General features: G+C 53.9%; 7 protein-coding genes across 7 annotated transcripts; 4 read left to right on the plus strand and 3 right to left on the minus strand.

Annotated features, from left to right (window-relative positions):
- Positions 1–2,568: 2,568 nt before the first annotated feature.
- BO72DRAFT_449806 (nuclear transport factor 2 family protein) lies at positions 2,569–3,273 on the plus strand. Its single transcript, XM_040945104.1, has 2 exons — positions 2,569–2,664; positions 2,723–3,273. Exon 2 carries the CDS (start codon positions 2,854–2,856, stop codon positions 3,247–3,249), a length of 396 nt encoding a protein of 131 aa, XP_040799427.1. The 5' UTR covers positions 2,569–2,664; positions 2,723–2,853; the 3' UTR covers positions 3,250–3,273.
- A 1,218-nt stretch (positions 3,274–4,491) lies between these two features.
- BO72DRAFT_470057 (isocitrate lyase/PEP mutase family protein) lies at positions 4,492–5,695 on the minus strand (the record flags this gene model as incomplete). Its single annotated transcript, XM_040946996.1, has 3 exons — positions 4,492–5,114; positions 5,186–5,333; positions 5,438–5,695. 3 exons carry the CDS (start codon positions 5,693–5,695, stop codon positions 4,492–4,494), a joined length of 1,029 nt encoding a protein of 342 aa, XP_040799428.1.
- Positions 5,696–8,102: 2,407 nt separating this feature from the next.
- On the minus strand, positions 8,103–9,234 carry BO72DRAFT_382514 (uncharacterized protein; the record flags this gene model as incomplete). Its single annotated transcript, XM_040941478.1, has 2 exons — positions 8,103–8,816; positions 9,049–9,234. The coding sequence occupies 2 exons, from the start codon at positions 9,232–9,234 to the stop codon at positions 8,103–8,105; spliced, it is 900 nt and encodes a 299-aa protein (XP_040799429.1).
- A 1,227-nt stretch (positions 9,235–10,461) lies between these two features.
- BO72DRAFT_498077 (putative aldehyde dehydrogenase) lies at positions 10,462–12,239 on the plus strand (the record flags this gene model as incomplete). The annotated part of the gene is made up of 4 exons (XM_040948743.1): positions 10,462–10,507; positions 10,573–11,023; positions 11,165–11,870; positions 11,955–12,239. 4 exons carry the CDS (start codon positions 10,462–10,464, stop codon positions 12,237–12,239), a joined length of 1,488 nt encoding a protein of 495 aa, XP_040799430.1.
- Positions 12,240–16,016: 3,777 nt separating this feature from the next.
- Positions 16,017–17,866, plus strand: BO72DRAFT_449814 (uncharacterized protein). The gene is made up of 4 exons (XM_040945105.1): positions 16,017–16,410; positions 16,464–16,549; positions 16,609–16,817; positions 16,876–17,866. Exons 1-4 carry the CDS (start codon positions 16,359–16,361, stop codon positions 17,693–17,695), a joined length of 1,167 nt encoding a protein of 388 aa, XP_040799431.1. The 5' UTR covers positions 16,017–16,358; the 3' UTR covers positions 17,696–17,866.
- Positions 17,867–20,054: 2,188 nt separating this feature from the next.
- BO72DRAFT_408208 (SMP-30/gluconolactonase/LRE family protein) lies at positions 20,055–21,424 on the plus strand (the record flags this gene model as incomplete). Its single annotated transcript, XM_040942376.1, has 2 exons — positions 20,055–21,004; positions 21,130–21,424. The coding sequence occupies exons 1-2, from the start codon at positions 20,232–20,234 to the stop codon at positions 21,422–21,424; spliced, it is 1,068 nt and encodes a 355-aa protein (XP_040799432.1). The 5' UTR covers positions 20,055–20,231.
- A 589-nt stretch (positions 21,425–22,013) lies between these two features.
- BO72DRAFT_170835 (pectate lyase family protein) lies at positions 22,014–23,382 on the minus strand. Its single transcript, XM_040939368.1, has 3 exons — positions 23,078–23,382; positions 22,706–23,018; positions 22,014–22,629 (listed from the first exon to the last, which is right to left on the minus strand). Exons 1-3 carry the CDS (start codon positions 23,180–23,182, stop codon positions 22,079–22,081), a joined length of 969 nt encoding a protein of 322 aa, XP_040799433.1. The 5' UTR covers positions 23,183–23,382; the 3' UTR covers positions 22,014–22,078.
- Positions 23,383–26,501: the final 3,119 nt, after the last annotated feature.

The following is a 26,501-nucleotide window of genomic DNA, read 5'->3' on the forward strand; positions in this document are numbered from 1 at the left end:
GAGTCACAATTGGGAGAATTTTTCTGGGCTTTGCGCGGGAAGCAATCGGAAAGCAGTCGGCAAGCACCGATCCATGAGCAAGTCCACCTGCAGGAAAAATTGGGATCCATTGTCCATAGATTGGCTGATTAGGAAGGATCAGCGCTGATAAGTTAGGAGTAGCGATCGGCAGTCGAAGCAGCTTATCCCGCAGGCCAATGATCGTCGTTGTATTGATGCCGAACCAGCCTTCTGGCTGAAGAATCCCCACTTCTAACGTGATTCAGCCAAGCCCGGCCACGGTTTGTTTTCCGTGGTTCCACTATTGCAATGCTGCAGAAAATGGCTGGGTGATCTCCAGCAAGAACGAACTCCCAGCGTGAACGGGCGTGTACACCTGAGAGTCATTCAATGATGCTGCACAAGATGACATGTACAATCGATGAGCTCACAGCTAGCGCAGGAACCGATCGGAGACATCCGAATGATAACACGGCTGCCAGTGATAAGATGAGAGCACAAGACTGAGGAGGATGGAATCGGCGATAAGGGCACCCGTCTTGTGCGGTGGAGCTTCATTTATCTGGTTCTTATCGCGCCCTCGCCCTCCATTCAGAAGGAGGGTCAGTTATCGGCGGCCCACCGGACTCCTGTTGACTCTCCATCCTCCCAGGCAGGGCAAGAGACCCAGCACGGCGAAGAGGCGACTATCACCGTTTGTCTTCGTCGGAGGTGGCCGCTCCCTGCATGACAGCCAGCGATGAAGTCAAAAAGATAGCTAAAAGGCGGGGAAGTGGATAAATCAACCGGAGTAGACGGGGAAAAGAGTTGAGGGGAAGCTTCGAAGAATTCTTTCTCGAAAGCTTCTTGTCGCCAGGGCACGTGACTGTCATCCGAGAAAAGCTGGAACCACGATAAACAAAAAAAAAAATTTTGAGGCTTTTTTCAGCGATGGGGACACCACCTCCCAGCTTCCCAAGGCATCCGAGACTGACGAGTGCTAATGAGCCGGAAAAATCCAGACCTAGTCGCCAATGGCTGAAAATCGCTCAACCCAGTGCTACTGGAAGGTCCGTGACCAGGTGTTGGGGTTGGCAGTGGGCACTAGGCAGACCACTTTTCGAAGTTGATAATGCCGGATGGCTTTTTGTTGATTGAGGGCATTGCAAGCCTTCTGCCAATGCTACCTTGGTGTGCTTTATCTACTACAGCATACCAGGCTGCATGCTCCGTCTGCAATGACTCCCTGTCTCAATGCAATCCCACCACCTTCAGAATTTCAGTGAAGCAAAATTGCTGCTCAACGGCCATTGTCCTCCGAGGTGTGGACGAAGATATGGCGAAATTCGTGTACTGCTTGTCTCATCGGTTGTGATGTGTTGTGATCCCGCACCCTCATGGCGAGAGATAAGCCGTCTCTAGAAATCCGAGGGATGAGACTAGCTCGGCCACCGCGCCCAAACTAGAGGCCCACATCTCGACTAAACGCCTTCCAGATTATGCTAATTTGTTCCATTGGTGGAGACCTGGCTGAAGAATGTCCCTTGGGTAACCGCCGTCACGAAAGTCTTATTGAGGCTGTCACGGTGTCCGACCCAGCGTCTGCGAGCTGCTTTGGTATACCGATTCAATGCGGATACTCCTCGGCTTGTCTGAAAATTGAAAGTGGATTGTAATTAAGACTGTGGCCGAGGTGACTCAGAGCTTAGGAAGATTTTGTTGGCTTGTGATTGAGTGTACAGTAGTTGGAAGGTATGCTTTTTTTCCATGGTTGCTTTCCTGAGATGTTAGCAACTGGCAGGGCAGGTTTCTGTGTAGCCTTGTAGAAGTAATTTCGATAGTGATTGGTTGGGATGAAAAAGATCTGTGAATGAAGCAGTCTGGTCTGTCACGGGTTTATGCACGATGTAGTTAGCTGTGGAAGCTGAAGCTGAAAGGCTGAGATAGCGGCGTGTTGTTGTGCCTCAGGCACCAACAACACATCTTTCTGTGTGGTTACATGACCTGGATAAATGCATTGTTTGCACCCATGCATGCAAACATGACAACCATTGCATACGGTGCAACCAACACCACCATGGCGCAACGCCAAGAATCCCAGCCTCTCCCCTCAATTTGACACCTGCCAAACCACAGTCCAGAACAACAACTACTTGAGTACATTCAGCTACCAGCGTTCCAAGTCTAAACCATAATCTTCTATCGCATACTTCATCTCCTTTCCATTGCAAAGTCACCCCGTGGAGTCATGTTCTCGCTCAGTCTCCCCCACTGCGTCACCACCCCCTCTATCCTCTTATCCTCACCTGCGTCATCCGGTAACGCAGATCTCGCTAAATTACGGTCCACCGAAGAGGTAGACGGTCATCGCATGACATGACACGGCTGAGTCTTCCTCTGCCATCACGGGGACCGGGAGGGGAGGGGGGGGGAGATTACATATACTGAGGACACGAAAAGAGAGTGCCGCGACGTCATCCACGTGGGGTACAACGCCCATGACGTCACCGCTGGGCTGTCCCCCCCCCCCCCTTCGACCCTCATCTTTCCATCTTGTTCCTGGCATCTCAACCTTCTGGTTCTGTTTTCCTTTTATACTCCGGACAACGTTACGTCTGCCCTCTATACCCGTCATCTAAACAAACCTACGCGCGCGTTGCGGTGAGATATCGAGAGCCCACCTCAGTACGTCGCATCCCTTCTCAAATTACAGTGAGAAACGACAGACTAACCAAACAATCAGATCTCTACCCCAATCCTCTCTCCTGAACAACATCCATAACCAAGAAACCACGCTCAAACTCACCCTCAAAACCAGCACCGCCCCCCTCCTCCTTCTCCACCACCGCCAACCCGAACACAAACCCGCCCACAATGGCCCCAATCCACGAACGCATCCGCGACGACCTCCTGGCCATGGAACGCCGCCTCTGGACGGCGCTGACGTCGGCGGACCCCGGCCCCGAGATCAAGAAGATGTCCAACGACGACGCCAACTTCCTCTTCCCGAAGCGCGACATCCTGACCCTGCAGAGCAAGGACCCGTCGCTCTCGGAGGCGCTGAAGCCGCCCTTCCACCACTTCGAGGAGTACGAGCTCAAGGACGTGCGCGTCCTCATCATCGACCTGATGGCGGGCACGGTTACCTACAAGATCAACGCGCGGCTGCGCGGCAAGATCCACTTCAACGGCACGGGGTCGACGACGTGGAGCCAGGGGTCCGACGGCGAGTGGCGGATCGTGGTGCATCAGGAGACGTCGTTGGAGTAAATTCACCCCCCCCCCCCCGGTCCCTTGCAATCAGTGGGGAAAGAGGGGGAGGACCGTGATGCTTTCGCCGATTCAGGCATGAGGTTGCATACTTATTGTTTTGATTTCGCTTCTTGATTGATACTCTTCACTGTTCTACCGACCTACGATTTTTCTTTTCTTTGACCTGAGTTGAGGTGTTTCTTGAGGAAGCCAGCGTCGTTGGGCGGATTACCTCTTTTTCTTTTTCTTTTCTTTTCTTTTCATCGACCACTCCATCATCCACAATCCCCAGCCTCATTCATGTTCCATACTTCCACTTCCGATGTTATTATGTGTATGTGTCACGTGTGATGAAAGTCTCATTCGATAATTTCTTCTTGTCCTTCCACGCCTTCGCGTAACAATAATTGAAAAAAACACCAAATCATCCTTCCAGTATTCACGTATAAACACCACACTCGGTTAGTCGATCCTCGGTCAAGTCAACGCGAATTAAGAAAAAAGCAAACATCCACCAAAAAACAAATCTCAATAATTGTACTCCGCCTCCACCCGAGGAGTTTCGAAACCGGTAAGATCACCCAATAGTCCACCAGATAATCAGCCCCCCTCAGCTGCGGTCTGTCTAATGATCGACACGGGATACATGCGCATGGTAGTACGTATAAGGTAGTCCCACTGTTTCCTTACAAGGCTGCATCACAACCGCCCCCTAGAATGAGGCTGTAAGGGAAGGTAACCGCCTCGTTGGGCGGGGAAGCGCTCCATCCGCATTATTCGCATAGTGATGATCTCAAGATGATCGCTGCCGTAGTCTAGGTTCGAAACCTTTTTTTTCCCCTGAAACAAAAAGCTAAGAATGAGGGATAGAGGGGAGATCGCGAGAGATGGATCGAGGAAGAAGAAAAAGAAAAAGAAGACAAGATAGAAAAGGGAGAGAAAGAAAAACGTTCAGGATACGAAATCAGATACCATCTCAGTCCGGATCATTGTTCTTTTCATTTAATGTATTCATTTTGCTTCAGACGACAATATATATCCCATATAGTAGGGTGTGTATCTGTGCGTGATGCCCCGGAACCTTCTAGGTACAAATTCCCACATGCACATCCGTCAAGGATAGAAAAGAAACATATGTAAGAAGAGAAAAAGAAAAGAAAATGATCTCCAAAAGGGGAGATGAACGGGGTAGGGGGAAACAAAATAACACCGGAAAAGCAATATGCCAGAGACACACAAAAGAAAAAGGAAAACTAAAGTCTAGACACCATTGGAGAACCCATCACCACCAGCCTCAGTGTCAATCCGCATCGCGTCCATCAGTCCACAAACCTCGAACAACTTCTTGGGGCCCATCCCCTCGGGCAGTCCCACGACGCCGTCCTTCTTCAACCGCTCTAGCGCTGCCTTGATGCCCATGTAGGCCGGGGTGATGCAGCAGAAGGAAAAGATCATGATGCGGAAGCCCATCTCCTTGGCCTCCTCGGTGGAGATGACGGGTCCGGCGCCGTTCTCGACCATGTTCAGCAGCAGGGGCCAGGGGGCCAGGTCCTTGACCGCCTGGCGGGCCATCTCCTTGGAGGTGAACCCCTCGAGCAGGCCGACGTCGCAGCCCAGGTCGCGCGCGGCTTTCAGGCGCTTGATGCACTCGTCGTAGCCGTGCTGCTGCAGGGCGTCCGTGCGGGCGATGAGCACGATGTCCGAGCGCAGCCGGTCCTTGGTGATCTTCGCCGCCCGCAGGCGCGTCAGCCACTCCTCCTGGGAGACGACGCGCTTGCCAGCCAAATGGCCGCAGCGCTTGTTGGCGATTTGGTCCTCGATATGGAAGCCGGCGACGCCGGCTTGGATGTACTGCTGCACGGATTTGGCGACGAACAGGGGGCCTGACAAGATTTGTGTTAGTTCTGCGGTTCTGTGGAGATTTTATTGGTGGTAGTAGAAAAGATTGTCCTACCTCCGTATCCGGTATCCATATCAGCAATGAGTGGGGGCCCGTAGGGATCCAGATTGGCTATCATCTCGGCGTTGGTTCGCATCTCGTACAGATGGGCTAGGCCCAGATCTGCCTGTCCGAGCCGGGAGGCAGTAGTGCCGGCTCCGGTCTAAAGCGGGTCGTCAGTGCGTCCACCGGGATAATTATGGGGACCGGACTGGGGAATTTGTAGCACGAGTCCGGGGGGAGGAGGGGGGGGAGAAGCCAAGTTACCATGTACATGGCCTTGAAGCCAAGGTTCATTGCAATTCGGGCGGACAATCCATCGTATACACCGGGGCAAATGATCAATTCGTTGCTTTCTTTTAATTGCCTTCGCAGCTTGGACGCGCCCGTCACCAGCTGGAGGTTGACAATAGGCTCCTGCCGCGAGCCGTTGATATCGTAGTAGCCGTCCTGCTCGACGGTGATGGTGATTGTGTTCGTCATGCTGATGGTGGAGGCGGAGTCAGGGGTATCAGCTACTTTCATTGTTATTAGAGAGAGTAAAGATGTGATGAGGAAGAGGAGGAGATGAGCTGATGATGATTGACAGCAATGGACGGGTCCGTCGGGGAGCTTTATATCTATTCATCTGCCTCTGGTCTCGGGGCAATGTCTGTCCGCGAGGCAATAATCGCTTGCCATGAGGACAGTGTCATATCGCTGTCTAGAACCGGCATCAGTTTCCTGCAACCCCCTCTCGGATCATACTTGTTGTAACTCAAGGCCTTGGCCGACGATTATCGTCGTCAACTCCGACCAGATATTGATACTAGGCATTCTTGGCCGCTACTGCAGCTGGACACCCCCATCCAGTTCGTCAATGATCGTGATTTGTTCTTGTGATGAGCCGAGCACGCCTAACTGTGATCCGACAAGAAAGCAGATAAGCTCTGAGTTCTTCGTTGAGGTTCTCTCAATGACTGGCTGGCTGAACTGGAAGAAAATAATACGGGTAGAAGGCTGATAGGGTGTTAGGACCGGATACGCGCCTCAAGGGCTCCGATAATACCTTCTTAGGTTCGCTCTGAATCCTGCGCCGGGGAAGTTTGGTCGTGCCGGGGGTGGTACAGGAGGATGGCCACCGAGGGGGTGGAGACAGAGCACCAGTTCCCAACCGGACTAGGATGCATGTCAGACATTTGATCACGCACAGAGCTCCCGTCTTCAGAGAATTGTCTCGCTGCCCCCTCTCCTCCGGCTTTTCTGGGTCGCTAGTCCGCGGTGTTGATTGGTGACTTGCCACGCTGATCTGCACGAATAGAGTCGTAAGCGGCTCGGCTGATGCACCGGAAGTTAAACGGCATCCCACTACGGAGCTTGGGGGCAGTCTTGCCGTGAAGGACGTGGACCCATGGTTGGCGGAGAATCCGGGCAGCAGTAGTGTCGGAGGTAATCAGTCAGGATGGAGGGGGGTGAAGGATGGTGGATGCGTGCTGATAGCTACACAGAAATCCGACGACAAAGCCGAAATCTCACTGGATAGCTGCACTGGGTACTATCATCGCCGAGATTAGACTGCATTCACGCGCAGGGGCCAAGTAGCTTGGCACGTTGGTGGTGTCAGTCTCGACCTTGACGCCATGCGCTCGCTGATCACTTCTCCTCTGGTGCTTTAGCTGGTGGTATACACTCCGCGTGTTGTCCGTCTGTGACCAATTTGTGTAACCGACTGGATCGTAGAACCTCGCAAGGGGTTCGACCCGGAGACTTGGTCTTGCGCAGGAACCAAGTGCCCGATGCGGCGTCGAAGAACGGCCTGTTTCGGTTGGGGGATGGCTAGTCCACTGCTTGGATGGCATAATTGCGAACGTATCGCTCTGAAAGGCCGATCATACAGAGACTATCGACGAGAATCCATAGGGCTATACGAGACGCGAAAGAGGAGCAGGAGGCAGAGCATTGGCAGGAGTCGAGTGAGTACTGAGGTAGGTAGTAGGCGTAGGCTCGGACCACGATGGACGTCGCGCGCAAATCACCCGATTGGCCGTTTAGCGTAGATTGGCCGAAGCCAGCTGTTCCGCTCAACTCCGTATTTGTCCGGCTTGGCCGCCCTGAAGCTGTCGCGACCTAAACCTCCGCGGCAGGACCCGTTGCCTATCTTCTGCTTCAGGCCAGTCATGCTCAGCACAGCTCACCTCACCTTACTCAGGTTTTAATCCCCACACATGGTAGGAGAAAAGTGGGAGAGACACTGCTCAGCCTTGGGGCAACTTGAAAACTTCTCCACGAACTTGGCCGACAGCATCGTCTGGGGAGGGCGACGGGTCCGCAGTGGGTCTTAGCATTCTGCAGTTGCAGTGTTGATTGCACCTTGGCCCGATACTAGCATGCGCACACGCCAACATGACCCATTAGGCATCTTCGGAGCGATGAAGCGAGAGGGGTTTCGGAAAAGCACAAATCCGTCGATTACTGCTCACAGCTGGTCCGGACTTCAATTGCCCATGCGTGTTTGACACGGCGTGCGGCATCTCGATCATTCTCCGCGACAAGCAGTGCTTTCCAGGGCGGGGCGCCTAATCATCCATTTTCTGGGCTACAATGTGGTGGGCGGAAAAGGCCAAGTCGTGTTGCGCGTGATCGACAATTTCATTCACGACCGCCAAGAGGACCCTGAGCATTCTTGGTGGCGATGAAGATGCCCCTTCGCTTGTCACAGTTGCATCCCCTTTGAGAGACCGGATTTTGACTCGATTGGTTCGAATCCGACCGCAGAGGGTCGAGGAATCGCGGTGAGATGTGCTAGCCGTCAGTATCGTAGGCAGCAAGTCAGGTCCGTTACCACTTAGTCAACCAGCTGTCATGCTCCGTCTTGGGGCTAAAGCAGGTAAGTTCGCAGCACAATCTCTCTGACATTCTCTCTCCAGAGTGAGTCTTGCATCGGTTCTGACCGTTATTGTGCTCCTACAGCCACCCAGGGGTTGTGATCCGCATATCCGTATGGCACCCACGAGTGTCGGAAGTATTTCTCCAGCACCACCTGCTGGTAGGTCATGTCGTCGACACAATACCCACCCCCGCCGGGCCCAATGTGGGGACAATGTACGGACGGATTGAATCGCACCATGTTGTCGTGCACTTCGCGACACAGCAAGGTGTTCCGGCCCATCTCGTATGGCAAGCCGAAGCGGACGCTCTGGGTCAAGAACACAACACAATCCTCCTTGGAGGTGTACTGCAGGTTTGCCCCGTGGCAGTGGTCCTGGTGTGTCTGGCAGATGGTGTCTGCAAGCAGAGCAGCCACTCTGCTCTGTATCTGGCCGGAATCGTTCAGATGGAACATCTTCCCCGCTGCCTGCATGAGAGGAACGAAGAGATAATCCAGCCAGCGGAAGACGGCGTCATACTGAGTGATCTTGCCGGAGGAGTCGTACTGCAACCAGGTGTCAATCGCGGCGGGGACCACCAGCTGGAAGGTGGTGATGTTGAAGGTGATGACGGTGGTGGCTGCAGCGGTGTTGTCGGTGGCCGCGAACTGGGTGATGTTGTACGCGATAGGAGGCCCGAAGATCCCGGGGTGGTCGGGCTGAGAAAAGAGACCGAAGATATACTCGTTGTTGAGTTCGCGACCGTCGAAGGTGCGAGTTGCGTGAACACGGCCTTGGACCTGCGATGGGGGAGGAGATTAGAGAGATGTGGAAGCTGTGGAAGTTGTGCGGGGAAGGGGGAAAAAGCGGGACGGCACTGAGTAAATACTGTACAGAACGGGCAACCACCAGCCGTCAACGGTTGGCCGTGCTACCCATTATTGGTGGAGATGGGGAGGACCAAGTATAGAGATAGATTGGGAATACGATCCATTGCAACTGAAAATAGCACAATAGCTCAATAGCACCTACATCGGCTGCGAAGATAGAGGAGTCGTTGGCGTCGATATGACCCCGGTTAGTGGGATAGAGGAAGTTCTGCCAGAAATAGTTCTGCAGCATCCACAGCTCGTGATAGGAGTAATGAGTGCCATTGGGGCTGGCACTAACTACAGTGCTAGCAATGAAATGGTATAGCAACAGGAGAAGCACCAACATGGCGTGGTAAAGTTGAAGAATCGATTAACTTGAAGATGCCTAGTGTCCGCTCTAACACAACACTACTTCTGCAGCCTGCCATGACCTATTTATATCTGCCATCTGCCTCCATCCCGTCCCGTCCTTGAAGGTGTCAATGCGCAGAGATCCCTCGAAGTCCTCCAACCAAACATGAATCCTGGTCGACCTGCGAGTATTATTGAATAGGAGTCTAGTCTGGCTGTATTTCTAAATCTTGAATGTCTTCCAAGCGACCACAATCAATTTATCCGACCCGCCCTCCCCCCAACCGCTGCATGCCTTTGCCTGCTGAGTAACGGGATGCCGTGTGATGAAGCCGCAAACATGCACGATCCTGATGGGCCCAATTCACTCCGACAGTTCTGTGTTCCCTCAAATGAGGATCGACCCTGAGGACAATCCATGTCCGATCCGCATGGGGGTCAGATCAGAGGAGGAGTTAGATTGGCTCTTCGCGCAATATGCCCCTTGGTGAACGGTCAGATGACAATCTCGGTCCGGGGTGAAGGGTAAGCTGACCGACTTTCGGGATAGACGTCCACCATGCCTAAGATGGGCAATGCTTTGAGGGGCGGCGCAGAATTTGGGCAGTCAATTTGCCGGATCTCTCGGCAGACGATTGTCAAATGGCGGTGGCTGTACGTGATGATGGGATGCTGTGCGACCCCGTTGGAATTGCAATATGACGACATGCGGCATCTCAGCGATCAGAACAGAGACTGAGGGCAAACTCAATTCAGCCAGACCCGAGCGGAGGATTACAGCTCTGACAGGATCATCTGGGTGGCTGAAACAGTTGGCCTAGAAGCCAGTTCGAGAAAATCATAGTTGTCCGCTTATGCAAGTTTGCAAGAACAAGGAGACCAAATGAGGTTGATGCGCCATCCTGCTAAGGCGAAGAGTCACAAGTGCACCATCAGACATATCAGTCATCACCACTGAAGCGATCACTAAGCAGCCTAAGTCGGATCGGCAGTGAGTTTCGAGTTATCAAGAGCGAAGCTGACAGAGACTTATCTCTCTATTCGGATCAGTTGTTCCCCGCATCTCCGGTCGGAACACATTCCGAGGTGCGGAATGCCCACGGAATCGGTGCGGGGCAGCCTTATGCTCCCCCGTAGCCTGCTATATTAGAAGTATATCCTCCAGCACAACAGCTTGCACCAAGTCTGCTTCAAATACTTGCTTCGCCAAACCTACAGCACAATGGCTTCCATCACACTTACCGGCTCCAAAGGCCGTCAAATCGAAGGTACCGCCGATATACCCCGCAACTAACTCCTCATCCTCGACATACCACTGACAGACTTTCTACAGTCCCAACCACCCTCTTCATCAACAACGAATTCACCCCCGCGGCCAACAATGCCACTCTGGCCGTCGAGAATCCCACCACCGGTGAGACCCTCGCAGACGTCTCCGCAGCCAGCCCGGAGGACATCGACCGCGCAGTCAAGGCAGCGACGGCCGCCTTCCCCGCATGGAAAGCCACCCCGGGGCCCGAGCGCGCCGCGCTGCTCCACAAACTGGCGAGTCTGATCGAGCGGGACGCAGAGGAATTCGCATCCATCGAGGCGCTGGAAGGCGGCATTCTGTACACGGACAGTTTGGGCCTGAATGTGCCGCAAGCCGTGTCGACCATCCGGTACTACGCAGGGTGGGCAGACAAGATTGACGGCAAGACGCTGCACATCCCGGGAGGCGTGGCCTATACTTTCCGCGAGCCCTTGGGGGTCTGTGCGGCCATCGTACCTTGGAATGGACCACTGTGAGTGAAGTGTGATGATCTTCTTCACTGCACTGTATTGCAGGACATTCGTCACGACCATGACCCTTATCTAATCCCCTTTTCCCTCCACATCCCGCCCCCAAAAACCTGGAAATCACATACTGAAAAACCTGCTTCCAGAATGATTACAGCCTGGAAACTCGCCCCCGCTCTCGCCACCGGCAACACTCTAATCATCAAACCCTCCGAACTGACCCCGCTCAACGCTCTCAAGCTGGCCCAACTGATCCGCGAAGCCGGATTCCCCGCGGGGGTGGTCAACATCGTGCCGGGCGACGGCCCCTCCGCGGGTGCCGCGCTCTCCCACCACCCGCACATCCGCAAACTCTCCTTCACCGGGTCCACCGCCGCGGGGCGCGCCATCCTCCGCGCCTCAGCCGCCAGCAACCTCAAGCAAGTGTCGCTGGAACTCGGCGGCAAGGGCCCGAGTCTCGTCTTCGCGGACTGCGACCTGGCCAACGCGCTCCTCTGGACGCGCATCGGCATCACCGCCAACAACGGGCAGATCTGCGCCGCCGGGTCGCGCATCTACGTCCAGCGGCCCATCTACGAGCAGTTCCTGGCAGCCTACGCGCAGGCCGCGGCGGAGAACCAGCCCGTGACCGGGGACCCGCTGGAGGAGACGACCACCAAGGGTCCCGTCGCCAGCAAGGCGCAGTTCGAGAAGATCCTCGGGTACATCGCCGAGGGGAAGAGCTTGGGTCGGCGGTTGTTGTTCGGCGGGGAGCCAGTCGGAGAGAAGGGGTATTTCGTGCAGAACACGGCGTTCGCGGATGTGGGGCAGTCGGATAAGATCATGCAGGAGGAGATCTTTGGGCCGGTTGCGGTAGGTTCTGTCGCTTTCCCTAATCTGTCTTTCAGTTTCTGTCGCAATTTGTGTCTGGTGGCTGATCTAACGCGGTGAGAACAGAGTATCGCCCCCTTCGACACGGAGGAAGACGCTATCCGCCTGGCCAACGATTCGCTGCACGGGCTGAGTGCGGCGGTGTTCACCAACGACATCAACTGCGCGCATCGGGTCACTTCCGCCCTGGAGACGGGCCAGGTCACGGTCAATGCGTGGTCGCTGCTGAGCGCCAACGCCCCGTTCGGTGGCGTCAAGGAGAGTGGTTTCGGTCGGGACATGGGCGAAGAGGCGTTGGACTGTTGGACGACCGTCAAGTCGGTCAAGTATAGTATTGCGCCGCGGTTGTAGTTCACCACCTACTCTGGGACCTTAACGTAGTCATGCAAACTCTTCAAAAATCAAGGTTTTCCAAACAACAGCTGAGAGTTTAACACTCGAATCTACAACGCAAAAGCTCACTTGCTCCATCTCTGCAGGCGTAAGACTAATAGCAGGGGGCGGGATCTGAGACCACTTCTCTTTACTTCTGGCGGGGCAGTTAGCAACTTGGGATGCCTTCAGAGACGCCTCAGGTCGGATTCTCAGGGATGCGAGACCTTTGATTGATGCCCCCGGCAGGATATGGCTATCGGAAAATATTCAGGAGCAATGCAGAGGGCTGTGGTGGAGAGCCTCAATAAATTGCCTTTAGCATTTCCAGCCGCAGTAGTCAGTATTTGCATATTTTGCATGTCATTTGAGAATGATATGCTCAACGTCATCCGCACATGATTCGGGGAATTTGTGAGTGAGTAAGCTTGGACCGAAGAACATGTTGGAAGAAAAAGATTGCATCATGATCCACGCAACTCATAAGCACTCATCTACAAAAGAGGATGAACATCCAAAGGGCTAGGTAATCAGGACCCACATTGTTAGAATCTTGTACTGGAGATCATACTAAGTAGAACTCTCATGTACATGGGAAGCGCCTGGCACCGCCACAACCAAGCTGCAACTCACCAGCCACAATATGGCTGATGAGTCATAACCAGGTCAGTTGAAGAAACACGTTCACAGTTCCTCCTATGACTAGAGGTTATAGCTATTAGCTGCAGATATAGGCCATAGTTCCTCTCAGGCCCTCTCTACTCTGATAAGATAAATCCATGTGCGATATTTCGAGCATCTCTGTAACCCTGCAAGATCGGATCTGCGCCAACGACCGGGAAAAGTTAGAAGTCAAGCCAACCCTAAGGCTACAAACCATTCGATAGACTATAAAATAACAAACTCTTCTCCTTACTCAAGCCAGAGTAATAGCCCCGAAATTGGACCGTGAGAGAAGCAATATCCCCCCTCCCGAACCATGCCATCCCACGCCTCGTATCCGAACAAGCCGCATTCCACCCACCCCGTCCCCTCTGCACCGTACCCTGAACTGCCTTACATACTAGCTCAACAACCACCATTTCAGACGAATGGTGAGGCTCTTGCGCCGGAAAACTTCCGGAAAACCTACATCCACCCTAATGCTCCCTATTCTTCAGTACACACGAGGTCGCTCCACCCGGAATCCTTCAGCACGGAGCAAAGGATGAATATGGTCATTGGCCGGTATTCCTTCTCCGAACAAAGCCCGAGCCGGGGGCTTGCTTCTCCAATGAATAAGGTTCTAGGGAGTGCATAGCTTCTGGAAAGGGTCGTGGGTGCTGCATCGGAAGTCCCGCCCCGTATAGTGTATAGTGTGTCCAATGCAATGCGGCGATTTGTGCCCGCTTAATCAGCCACAATGCATGCATTAGCCAGAAAACTAGTCGAGTCATTCAACCACCCCCATCTACGACTACGTCTTCGCAAGACTGACATGGACATGACCGCTGATCCCAGCAGCACACACACAAAATACCAGCGCACTGCTTGAGTTCTTATTATCAATCTTTAACAAGCTGCGAGCGCTGATCCCGTATCCACCTTGGAAGAATAATATCCACTCCCCGTGGATCATAGCCTCGCTCATTAAGATGGAGATCCCTACTCGACATTATGCCCAGTCTTCTGCGCATGAACTGCAACTCCTTCATGTCTATCGAATTCAACTCGGATGTATCCATATACACCATCTACAACCCCCATCTTGGCATTTCACCCGTTGCTATCTGAACAGGAAGCATTTGGCGAATCTGCCTCTGCCAAGGTACTCGGTAGGCAAGAGTCCTCGGGAGTGGACGCGGTGTGGGGCGGAAAGTTTGGGGTAAGCCGGGAGTCGGGACTGACGCGCCTCACCTCACTGGCCCCAGCCATGACAATAGGTTTCTGATAATGTCAACCTCGACGTTGGATACCAGCCAATCGAGCGCTGGCATCTGATAAGCCTTTCGGTTCGTCGAATATACCCGACTGGTAAGATGGGGTGGGTGATCAGAGTGCGAGGACAAGAATGTCGCCAAGGTATGTATGTCTTGGTTCTTTGGCAGACATAGTGACTCAGTGCTTGAGGTGTGCGGATGGCTTCGATGTGGGATGTATGGGCTGACTGCAGAGCAGCGATGCGATATCGGTTCAGGGATGAATCGCGTTGTTTTGTTTTACGTTCTGGTGCACAAAGAAGCAAGAGCATTGACTAAGACCCTGTAAGCAGCATAAGCAGTAGCAAAGTATAAGCAAAGTCCTCCCCTCCGGATCAACTGATCGATGCATGCAGCGAGGGAGCTTCTCGCCGACGGCCTTGATTGGGAGCGATGAGACCTCCATGGAAAGGCCGCTTAGAAACAGAGTTGCAGCAGCGCCACGGTCAGCATCCCTGCATAACCTTGGGATGCGCCAGGCACCAGGGCGGCCCTCGGACGTAAGAATACCAAATTCGACCGTGGCACCGACCGACACGAGCAACCTCAATCTAAATTGTCCCGAGGGGAGCAAGCAAGGCCGACAGGAATTTGAGTTTGCATCCTTCCACTTTGTGCAGTCTGGATGATTTGATGTCGGGATGCCGCCGTGGGGGTTTTCATGTCCATATGACTCGTGTGATAAGGAAGGGAAGCTGAAAGCTGGAACCGTGAACGTAGGCTATGCCATAGGCGGGCACTTAGATTACCTCCATAGTGGTACTATTTGCCTTCCGGTGGACAGCCTATCGGATACTAGCTTGGCGCTAGACCCGCTCCGGTCGAGCCCCGAGGGCCCTAATCCCGGTCTCCGATATCGATCCGACCTCCTTCTTTTCCCTCCTTTGCCGTCCCCTGGATAACTTGGAGTCTGCTTCATCTGGTGCTTCGGTTGTTGCAGACGGCTCAAGAGCTGGCAACAAGAGACGCGACATCAGACTGGTACTGTATCACCCAGTGAGTAGTTGGATTTGGGTCAACGATCTGACCTGCGACATGTTTCGGGAAACGATAACAAACACAGTTGCGGGATGCGGGAAAGATTTTTCTTGGTCTCGTTTAAAGTTTGCCGGTCCAAAGGAAAACCGCGGAAAGCGTTTCAAAGATAGATTGCCTCCAATGAGTCCAATCGGCCCAAATGATGTCAAGGCTGCTTAATTATTCCTGCCTTGACAACCTGGCAGCTCTGGCTGGCTGGGTCAGGAGTCCTCCCACTCCCTTTTTCCCCCTGAAAGTCGGCACTCGCGGGGTTTCCTGGGGTTGCCACTCCTGAATTTGGGCTCTCACTCCAGGTCAGAGGCACCACTCGAAACCAGATCATGAAAATGTGTACAAGTTTCCCATGCTATTGAATATGTGTAGATGGTAGAAACAGCCCTATGAGCGCACACAAAAGCATAAAAGTTTCTACCTTTTTTCTAAGTGTGCCGATCGCTGCCATCTCAGCAGGTGCAAGGGCACACAGTGTCTCCTCGAGGGCGGCCTCTTGGATCGATCGCCGCGATCGGCCGAGGGAACCACGTGTGCGCTGGAGCACTGCTCTCCCAATCCGGACATTGTCCATGCGCGACATTGTGTGTTTCGACTCTTCGAGGTTCACTGGTGGGCCGTGTACGCCGTAGCCCTGGGTCTGGCTTCACCATTGGAGCCCGTGTTGATTTCCACCAATTCTTATCAGCCAGAAGGTCCCTTGTCCCTCGAGTCATTTTAGAAGGGGCTTGTTCCCCCAGTCGCCTCTCCTCTCTTTCTTCCCCCCCCCCCCCCCTCCTCTCCAATTGTTTAATCCATCGCAATGATAAACTTTGTGATAGCCACCTGAAGAATTGGTTGACCCGCCGATGTGGCGTCAGGCCCGTTGACTATTTTCGCTGGATCGAGGCAACCCCCTCTCCCCGAACGAGACCAACACACGAACCCAAGTGTCATAACCTGGAGTGAGGAACAAAAGGGAGTCGACAGCCCTACGGTTCCTGGCTGACACTCACTCACAATCTTTCTTGAACTCTGAGCAGCCAGATGACTCGGATATTGAGGGAGCTCGAAACCTAAACCGCCTTCGCTTTCAGGCTCCCCACCCAGCCTCTCGGACTCGGACTCCAGGATGACGTCCAGTGCGAACACCTGGGTGTGGTTTGCAGTGGTGCTGCTGATCAGTATGCTACAATACTACGATGCGTCTGTGCGATGGTTCTAACGGACAGGATAGCACTCATGCGATTTGTCTCCCGTGCCTTGCAAGTGGGTTCGATTCGTAACCTGCAGATCGAGGACTATGTGATGCTGGTGACAGTGGTACGTATCTGCGGGTCGTGCGACAACTCGAAGCATCAACACCCACTAATGCACCCTAGATTCTCTACATACTACTCACGGTCTTCCTCATACTTGTCGCCCAGCATGGAACCAACGAGATCCCCATGAACCAGATCGACAGTATCGATCCCGCCACCATCCCCGATCGCATTCTGGGCAGCAAGATGGTCATCGTGGTGGAACAGATGTGGTTGGGGACAATCTGGGGGTGCAAGGCGTGTCTGCTGCTGCTGTACTCGACCATGACGTGAGACCCGTCTTCAGCCAAACCTTCCTTTTGGTCGCGCAAACTAACCCCATCCCAGCAAGGGCCTGACGCAGCACAAATGGGTCAAAGGCATCAGCCTGTTCTGCGCGGTGTGCTTCCTGCTGATCGAGATCCTCTTCTTCGGCGGCTGGTGCCACCCGTTTTCCGCGTACTGGAGCGTGCCGCCGAAGAGCGTGCAGTGCTCCGTCTACCGCAACCACCTGATTCTCTCGCTGGCGCTCAACGTCGCGACGGACCTGATGATCATGGCGATCCCGCTGCCGCTGCTGGTCAAGGCGAAGCTGAACCTGACCAAGAAGCTGACGCTGCTGGGGGTGTTCTCGCTGGGGGCGTTCGTGATCCTGTGCTCGATCCTGTCGAAGTACTACTCGATCTCGCAGCCGTACGGCGACGAGTGGGTCGACTGGTACGTGCGCGAGGCAGCGACGGCGGTGATCGTGGCCAACCTGCCGCAGACGTGGACGCTGTTCCGGCGCATGTTCAACCTGAAGGGGTTCCTGCACCACTCCTCCTACGACCGCAGCAGCCGCACGCGCAGCCGCAAGACGACGGGCAAGTTCACCAGCCGCTTCGACAGCTCCACCATCCACCTGTCGCGCTTCCGCAACGGCGACAAGTCCCAGCTGCGCTCCACCATCGACCGCACCGAGTCCGGCGAGCGCATCCACGATACCCGCCTGGAGATCTGGGAGCAGCGCCAGTTCCACGTCACCAACGAGGCCGACGAGGAGGCCACCCGCCACAGCCCCAGCCTGAGCGAGAGCAGCAGCGCCCACAGCATCGACTTCGACGCCGCCGGCAGTTTCCCCGTGCCCCACGTCAAGACGACGGTCACGACCACGACGACGCCGGTGTAATTTTCTGGCGGAAACGCTCGACGATAAGCACAGGACCAATCACCGGGTCCATCACATTCTTTAGTCATTTCCTTTACTTACACGTTTTACACTATATATGTGACACATGTTATCCTGATAGAAGGATTCGATAGATGAAATAGAAGCACTAATCTGACATCCCGTCAGTCTCCGCACGCTACGTGTTTCAATAACAGCAAATAGAGTGGGCGGTGGCTAAACATCACTAATCTTAGCGAACCTAAACGAAGAAAAAAAAAAAAAAAACCGCGTACCCCTGCTTTGAAATCACCCATAATCTATCTCAAGCCGAGGGGGGTGCTTCTTATCCCACTAGTCACTAGCCGAGTTAGCGGCAAGGACCGTTCGCCGTTCGCCGTTCGCACCAACTCCCAGAACCGGGACCAGAGACTTGTACTAACCCATCCCCGAGCATCTTCCCTCGCAGTGGTAATCAATAATAAGCATATTTCCCACCCCATGAAAATAGATCCCGAAATCCCCCCAAGAACACCTCAAACACCTTTCCCTCGCAGAAATTAACCGCAAAGCGCATCCTCCCCTATCCAGTGTCCAGTGTCCAGTGTCCAGTGTCCAGTGTCCGTGTCGGCATGTCCAGACCCGAACCCACAACGCCACTCCCACTAAAAGCTGACAGGGGAGAGGAGAGGGGGGCACGCTAAGCGACACTCAACACTTAGCAAGTTAGCACTAAACCAGGATCCCAATCCTGGCTCCTCGATACGTACCTTTTTTTTTCTTTTAGTCTGTCGCCCGGGTTTATATCACATGAGAACGAGTTGCCGTTGTGCTGGACCCCAAGGAGAGTAATTTCCGGGAACCCAGGCTGGGCCACGCATCTCACGGCTTGAGGTGGGGAGATAGCTCGCGTGGGGGGGGTTGAGTAGGGCTTGCCTGTATGCGCTAGCTCCGCCGATTGCGGGCTGGGATACTGGGGTAGTGCTTGTATTACCTGGCGAGCGAAGGGGTGGGACTGGACCAGTGTGCGAGAGGTTCCGCTGCGCTGGTGGCGGGTGGTGTAACCCGCTGGTGTGAGGTGGTGGCTGGTTAGGAGGCCAGAGCTGGAGGTACAATGACGGGTGTCCTTTAGGCCATGGTCGGCAGTGTGTGCACTGAATGGTCGGGACTTGAGCTCTAGGCCATGGGGAACGGGAACTGAGTGCTGTGAGCTTCTTTCGGGATGGTTCGTTGCTAGCTATCTGCTTTTCACTCATTTTCTGGCTGGTATTGTCAATGGAAATGGAAGTACGGGGGTGCGCATTTCTTTGCGGTGCTTTTGTTCTTTCTATCTTTTGGAATGATATCATGCTCCACGGCCCAGCTATCATTCCCCATCGCGCAGTCGAATGGAGGTGTTATGCATCGCGGATCAATGTTCTCGTCCCTGTGTGAGCTGATCAGCTCGCAGGCGAGGGATTATGCAAGTCCGTGAAATAAGGTAGCCTACAGTCATAGTGTGGGCGTAGGCAGTGAGGAGTGGGGAGCTCTCGAGCTTAGCAGTTGCTATCCGCACTCGGGAAACATACTGTCCAGATTTTCTTCCTATTCGGATCTTCTTTTTGGTCTTCCTTTTCTGGCACCCTGAAAGATCGAGGTATGGAGACATCGGTCCGGCGAGAGTGTAAACCCAATCTCCAAACACAGCACACGTCCAGATGAGGGGCACAGAGACTCATATTACACAGCATGGCTAAGTATTCTTCTGTCTTGCCATATGCATCGAATTAGTCTATATACTGACAGGAGATGCTGGTGAACATGACTTATTGGATCTCAGTGTTCCGTGGGTGCATTGTGATCCATATAACATGAATTCCGTACGGAGATTTGTTATATATGATGAAGATGCAGTATGTGCTTACGAACGACTGATCTGTGGAAAGCAATAAAACCAGACGGCGAAGCTTCAAGTATGACAGCAATGCTTAATCTAGCTAGTGAAACGGCTAAATCGATCGAGCTCTGCAAAAGGGAGTGCAATGGGGGCCGGAACTGGTTATCGTCCTCGGAATAGGATTCCGAACTAGCCCAGATATCCCTCCATGTCAGCCGATTACATTCGACTCCCGCTGTGCCTCTGTGACCACTCAAAAAGACGAGACTAGCGAGACTAGCGAGACAAGGAGATCAATACTCGTAGGGTACAAGTCTTCAACGGTTTTCCCAAGTCCACCTTGCACGCCAATAATTCCGCACCGGGGAAACCTCGGTGAGACCACCCGCCATGGATCGGCGATCCTCCCCCAAAGTGGCCGCAGGTCAGATATGCAACCCAATTCTAATCAATCTTGGCCCTTAATGGGGGGTCCAAAGCGGCCCGAAACAGGCAATGCAGGACAACGCAGTGGCCCAGTGGTAGTTTGGCAGTACTGGCGCATAACCTTGTCCGACGCAAGCAAATGATCAACGTGCCCCTTACATCATGCCTGAACCACATGGACTGCCTCCAAACGATAAATAAAGCAAGGGCAACCGCACCGCCATCCACACTCCTACATCCGCAACCACCACCAAAATGACCACCACCGCACTCACCCCCACCTGGACACCAGCAGCGTCCCTCCCCGCGGCCTTCGAGGTCCACAACCCGGACTTCCTCAACCTAACCGGCCTGCACCCCACCCTCAGCATCCTGACCACAAACCACAACACGACCACCGCCTTCGCCCACGAAGCCCCGATCTACATCCCCCAACCCCGAACCCTGTACATGACCAGCAACATCCTCACGGACCCGCACACCAACACCAGCACCATCCAAATCTCGAAGCTCAGCCTCGACGACCCCCCACCCCTCACCGCCCAACTCATCACGCCCACCCCGGCCATCCCCCACCCCAACGGCGGCCACGCCTACAACAACAACCACGAAATCGTCTTCTGCGGCCAAGGAGACGAGGACCCCGCCCACCCGGCAGGCCTCTACACCCTCTCCCTAACCAACAGCAACAACAACAACTACACCAGCAGCCCCTTACTCACCAGTTTCCAATCCAGACCGTTCAACTCCCCCAACGACGTAGCCATCCACCCCGCCGACGGGAGCATCTACTTCACCGACCCGGATTACGCCTACATCCAGGGTCTGCGGGGTGCGGAGACGGCCCCCCGGCTCCCGAACCAGGTGTACCGCTACGACCCCGCCACCAAAGCGGTCCGCGTGGTCGCGGACGGGTTCGACAAGCCGAATGGCATCTGCTTTGCGCCCGGGGGCCGCACGGTGTACGTTACGGATACCGGGGCGGCGCGGGGCGATGGCACGGTGGATTTGACCAGGGCGGCCACTATGTATGTTTGTTCCCTTGTCTTGTCTTGTTCGTGGGGGTTAGCTGTGGAAGGGGTTGTGGGGGTCGGGGGTCGGGGGTCGGGGGTGTGACAGTAGACCCGGTGGGTGGCTAACTATGCTGGCGTAGATACGCTTTCGATGTCACGGCGATCAACGGGGAGCCGTTTCTGGTGAACCGGCGGGTGTTTGCGATGGCGGATGAGGGCGTACCCGATGGGATTAAGGTGGATATTCACGGGAATGTGTATGCCGGGTGCGGGGATGGGGTGAATGTTTGGTCGGCGGGCGGGGTGTTGTTGGGAAAGATTAGGGTGGAGGGGGGGGTGGCGAACTTTGTGTTTGGGGAGGCTGGGGAAATGTTCTTGATGGGGGAGACGAGGGTTTGGGTGGTGAATTTGGATGGGAGGGTTCGGGGGGCTTAATGGGGGGGTTTTGAGTGTGGAAAGGGGATTTGGGTAGTCGGCGTGAGTTTTGTCTGGAGGGAAGGAAGGAGATGTGCTGGTTTTGGAATTGAAAGGACTGGGGACTTTGCTATACCCATTAACTTATCAATACTATGTGGTCTACCCTGGTGGACTCATCTCACTAATGCAAGGGGTGCAGTCTATGGATTTTCAGCTATGGGATGTGTCTCCGTCATGACAGGTCATTCGGCTGCCATGTTGCAGCGGTACCTGAAACACATCTCATTTAACACTACCCCGACATCTTCACAGCCGCATACCAACCCAACTCAGGGCCTCAATTGCCGAAGATTAAACGAACCATGCGGGACAGCTGGCCCGAGCGCGGGTGCCAGTGGGGCCCCAACAAGCCCTTGGCGAAGCCATGGCAGTTTCACATTGTCCGGATCGAGCATTCTTGGCGCCAGCGGTGACGACTACATCTGCCCATCTCTACGAAAGACCGAGGAACCAAGGATCACCAATACCAACTCAATTGGATAAAGAAAAGGCCCTGAGAAATCAGAACCCGTTAAGAAATTAAATGAATGACAAACCACCACCACCACCACTACCCCCTCACTACCCCCCTCATCCGGCAAAGCGAAGCTAAGCTAAGCAAGCTCGTCAAGCTTAGAAAGTAAGAGTCTGTCCGGCCGTGCCCACAACAGCACTCTTAACCTTGCTCGAGCCGAGCAGAGTGTAGCTGTACGGCACGGAGGTCAAAGTACCCTTGTCGGCGGCGTTCTCGCCGTCGCCGAAGTCGTTGTCGTTGGCGACGGCGTAGCCGCTGTCGGTCGAGTAGAGGGGCTTCTTGGAGCCGCTGAAGACGTTGGACTCGACCAGCAGCTGGGCGCCGTCGCGGGTGTTGATGCCGTCGCTGACATCGAGGTAGTAGCTGTTGTAGATGTGGCCGGTGCCGAAGCGGAAGGAGGGGCCGCGCGAGTTGATGTTGTACCAGTAGTTGTTGGCGTAGGTCACGGTCAGGTGGCCGGTGTCCTCGTCGGCGTTGCTGTCCGAGTGGCCCACCAGCGAGGCCTTCCAGTGGTCGTGGAGGAAGGTGTTGGAGATGGTCACGTAGTCGGAACCGTGAGTGACGTCGATCAGACCGTCGTAGTAGTCCTTGTCGTGGTCGCGGTCGGAGGAGACGTCGCAGTGGTCGATCCAGACGTTGTTGGAGTACTCTGCAGATGACAGTCAGCGTCGGCTTGGAGGGCTTTCTTATCTGAAGGGGGGGGGGGCAATGGGATAGGCACGTACGAACACCAATGGCATCGCCGTTGTCGGCCAACACCTTCTTCACGCCCAGGTTGCGGATGATCACGTTCTCCTTCTTCTTGACCAGCAGGCCGAATCCGTCCAGGATGGCGTTGGCGTCCTTGCCGATGATCGAGGTGTTGCTGCCCACCTTGACCTGGTCGGCCGCCTTGCTGATCGTGCCGCTGACATACACCACCTTCTTGTCGTCGCTGCTGACGGCCGAGGTGAAGGCCGCGTACGAGGAGACGGTCGTCGTGGTTCCGCCGGATCCACCGGTGGTGCCGCCGTTCAGGCTGGCGTAGCCGAATGCACTCTTTACGGGGAAGTAGCTAGGTTAGTGTTGCCCTGGTTAAAGGAGGAAATAGAACTTACGTCGCTGACAGTGGCACGCTTAGCGTGGGTAGTGGCAGTAGGAGCAGCCAGGACCTGTCCAGACAGGAGGCCGGCCACTGCAATGATCCACTTGAGGTTGGTCATTGTGTAGAATGAAAGGAGAGCAAAAGACTATAGTTGGAATAAAGAGAAAGAAGGGAAGAGAAGGTGAGAAGGTGAGTTAGTTGATGGATTGCCAGGACAGCTGGGATGGAAGACAATGTCTTTATAGCTTGATGGATCGGTGCTGGTGGTGCCATCTTCACCTTCCAAGCGCCCTCATTAAACGAGTATACATCATCAGGAGGTCGACCCAAGACTTGGCTGGACCCCCTTTGCCATAGGTGGAAGGACTATCGTCTCTAGAGCATCAACTAAGGCGTTCAAGCTCTTGCATGGCAACTGTCGGCAGTGACCCCGCCAAGCTTGTCGGTCGGTGTTCTTGCTGAGACGGAGGCGACACCGCTTCATCTAGGGTTTTGCGGAAGAAGCGGAGTTTCGACACATGCCAAGCGCAATGCGCGCATATCCGGGGGTTAGCTGGCAAGCAGTTCCAGCAGAACTTCCACAAATGAAGCAGGAGGGCGTTTCAGGACGGGGTTGCCAAGAGCGCGGATGTTTGACTCCATCGTGGCTGTGCTGCGCTGCTTGTCGGCTCGTCTTGGCACGGCCAGAACCACTGGGGGTTCAAGACACCTTCACGGATGCTGTTTGAATGCTATATCTGATGCTTTTAATGTACTTGAATTACTTGGATGCTGTGTCGAGGCCCTGTCCGGGCTTTTACCCAGCCGATGCATGTCGAGGGTATTCGTCTGGCTTGGCGCAGACCTCCTGACGATTGTTGATCGCAGAATTATCCTAAATGCATGCTAGCAGTTGAATAGCACCGCATTCCGTGCTCTACAGCACACATGGTCTGCGACCTGGTCCGAGGTTGAGGGCTCTTTGGCGGAAAATTGAACGCTGCAAGTCTTCTTATGTTGTCGGCGGTGTCGATCTCCGTGTTGTGGCGGGATGGGATGGAGAAATGCAGTAGTACCTGCACCCACATCAGATACCTCGTCGGGGAATTAGACTGTGCAGATGCTGTCGGCGTCTTTTTGATTGCTAAGCATTCTATTTACAAGTCAATGTTAGCGCCCAGCAACCAAGCACCGTGTAAATGATTTAGGACCGCCGAGCTTCTCACCTTAATCATTATGGACTTGTGCTATGGCGACAAGCGTGTCGAAATTAGAGCAGGGTCATGCATGATCGGGTGGCTATGTTCGCTTCACATGTTTTCGACTGACGGATGAGGATTAGTATCTTGTTTGGGGGACTTGACCCGTCCACAGTACAGCATGCAAGCGTTGGACTCGATGCGAGACGTCGGTACGGAAAGCATTTTGCGCCAGAAGAGTCGTGGGGAAAAGCTTTTCCACTTCTCTTTTTTCCTTCTACTGTCTTCTCATTGTGATGAGTCGCGAGGAAAGTGGGGCAGACTATCTTGAGGCAGAGCTCATTCACCTCATGAAGCGTCACTACCAGTCCATCTCCTTTGCCACTTCGGGCGTGTCCCGTTCAAACCCCGCTAAGTTGAGCAAGAAAAGATGTAATCTCGTTTGCAGAAGATGCGACGCCTGCTCTTCCAGATCCTCACTCTCCCTCCCATAATAGCTAGGCTCTTCGCATGTTCTCAGTGTCACCCCATAACCTCGCGGACCCGTCACAAGCTCGATGAATACCCAGAAGCCCCGCCTCCAGTACAACAGCATCGAGCACCCTCAAGCCCTCAACTGGAGCAAACAACAGCTTTGACATACTTTCGCAGAGCAGACATCTCCACGTGATGAAGAGTACCGTCGGATCCGTCCTCCTGCGAATCCACACCCCAAAGATCTGCACCTCGTCTAGGCGCAACTCATGAGACTTCAGCATATGACAATCATCACCATCGGCCGACGTTCCCGACGGAAAAATCCAGACGGAAATCTAGATGTGACTGGGTTGGCCGTCGATATACTAGGGGAACAATAATGTCAGAGATGCCGTTTGCATCAGCGCCCTGATCTGCGACTACTAAGTTATAGAGGGTGAAATGTAAGTCTCAGGTCTGGACCTTGTAAGGTCATGCTTTCTAAGTGCCACTAGATGTAGAGTCACAACACTGGTTTGGTGTAAGAAAGATAGTTCTTACTATAGTTAAATAATGGTATGCTCAAGGAGAGGCCAGTTCTTGCGGAGTATCATACCTTGGTCAGTAGTACATGCTACATATACCCCGAGCATAGAGACCCGAAATGTTGCTGGGGTCCTAGAGTGTGGCATAATATCTAGCCTTTCTCGTCACGTGACCGTGTCGGATCCGACAGAAGAGTCGGGTGTTGTAGCTTCAACATCCTGGTCGCTTTTGTTGCCTCATGGTTCAGGCAGAATTACTGGAACAGATGCAGGTCTTGGCATCACGGACTCTGGTAAAAGTCTAGTCACCGGAAGTGGAATAGTGCTCTCATGAACTCACCGCTTTCTCTTCTGAAGCTTTTCTGCCAATTCTTGGTCTGCTTCCAGACTAGCGTGCGTTGTGGTGTGTACGCACGGCCCATCTCAGTCCTTGCTTGTGCTGGGTGATTGACATCTGAGTTAGTGGCAAGAAATTGAAAATCGATCTTTGGTTTGTGTGCCCTGATCCATTGGCGCAAGGCAAGAACGAAAACTCTCGTGTAGGAAAGTCAAGTGCTGTGCTCAGTGTTGTTTTGGGCTTGTGCCATTGCTACAGAGCATTGGGAGGATCTTGTGCAAGTAAACCTGAGAGCTCGCTTATGTTGCTGGCAGCAAAGGGATATGCCTGTTCAAACAGTTTTTGAATCGAGCTTCGAGTAAAGCTGGACAGTGGGTATCACAAATGGAGCCCGGAGCTGCCGGCCGCTGCTGTGGGGGTGATGATTTATCCACCATCAAGATCCACCATTAAGACTCCGTTCGAGGTTAAGGGGGACTTTCCTTCAACACAGTGAGAGTTACATGGTCGAAAACAAATTTGCTAGCCTTGATAGGCCATACAAACGTATCGTATCTGATGATGAGGTAGGTTGCACGGCGGTAGCCCTAGCCGTTGCTAAGTTACGGTCTATCTAGCCACTTGGTCGAAGGATCGCAGGATTCGAGAATCACGCAAGCCACTGGATGTAAACATGATCAATACGAGGCCTCCCAAACATCCGAGTTGACAAAGAATGCGCAAAGCTTAGCATGGGGTGTCTATCATTGCCAAATGACGCCATCCGTAGCACACGTGGTGTGCGAATTCGCATGAGCCAGTGGAACCCCTGCCAACCCCTCCAGGAACACACTTCGCAACCTTAATTTGTAGTGTCAACCACAAGGCTGTCAACTTAATCTCGCCCATCCATGCCAACTGACCAACTGACCAACTGACCAA

The sequence above is a fragment of the Aspergillus fijiensis genome (genome assembly GCF_003184825.1).
Source record: "Aspergillus fijiensis CBS 313.89 unplaced genomic scaffold BO72scaffold_37, whole genome shotgun sequence".
In the NCBI taxonomy this organism is placed as follows: domain Eukaryota; kingdom Fungi; phylum Ascomycota; class Eurotiomycetes; order Eurotiales; family Aspergillaceae; genus Aspergillus; species Aspergillus fijiensis.

Excerpts from the sequence above, each read along its gene's own strand:
- BO72DRAFT_449814 (XM_040945105.1), top strand. The coding sequence starts at position 16,359 with ATGACGTCCAGTGCGAACACCTGGGTGTGGTTTGCAGTGGTGCTGCTG. Across the intron at positions 16,411-16,463 it reads TGCAGTGGTGCTGCTGATCA|CACTCATGCGATTTGTCTCC; the intron begins GTATGCTACAAT and ends CGGACAGGATAG. Across the intron at positions 16,550-16,608 it reads ATGTGATGCTGGTGACAGTG|ATTCTCTACATACTACTCAC; the intron begins GTACGTATCTGC and ends AATGCACCCTAG.
- BO72DRAFT_170835 (XM_040939368.1), bottom strand. The coding sequence starts at position 23,182 with ATGACCAACCTCAAGTGGATCATTGCAGTGGCCGGCCTCCTGTCTGGA. Across the intron at positions 23,019-23,077 it reads AGCGTGCCACTGTCAGCGAC|AGTGCATTCGGCTACGCCAG; the intron begins GTAAGTTCTATT and ends TTCCCCGTAAAG. Across the intron at positions 22,630-22,705 it reads CGGCGATGCCATTGGTGTTC|AGTACTCCAACAACGTCTGG; the intron begins GTACGTGCCTAT and ends TGTCATCTGCAG.
- BO72DRAFT_449806 (XM_040945104.1), top strand. The coding sequence starts at position 2,854 with ATGGCCCCAATCCACGAACGCATCCGCGACGACCTCCTGGCCATGGAA.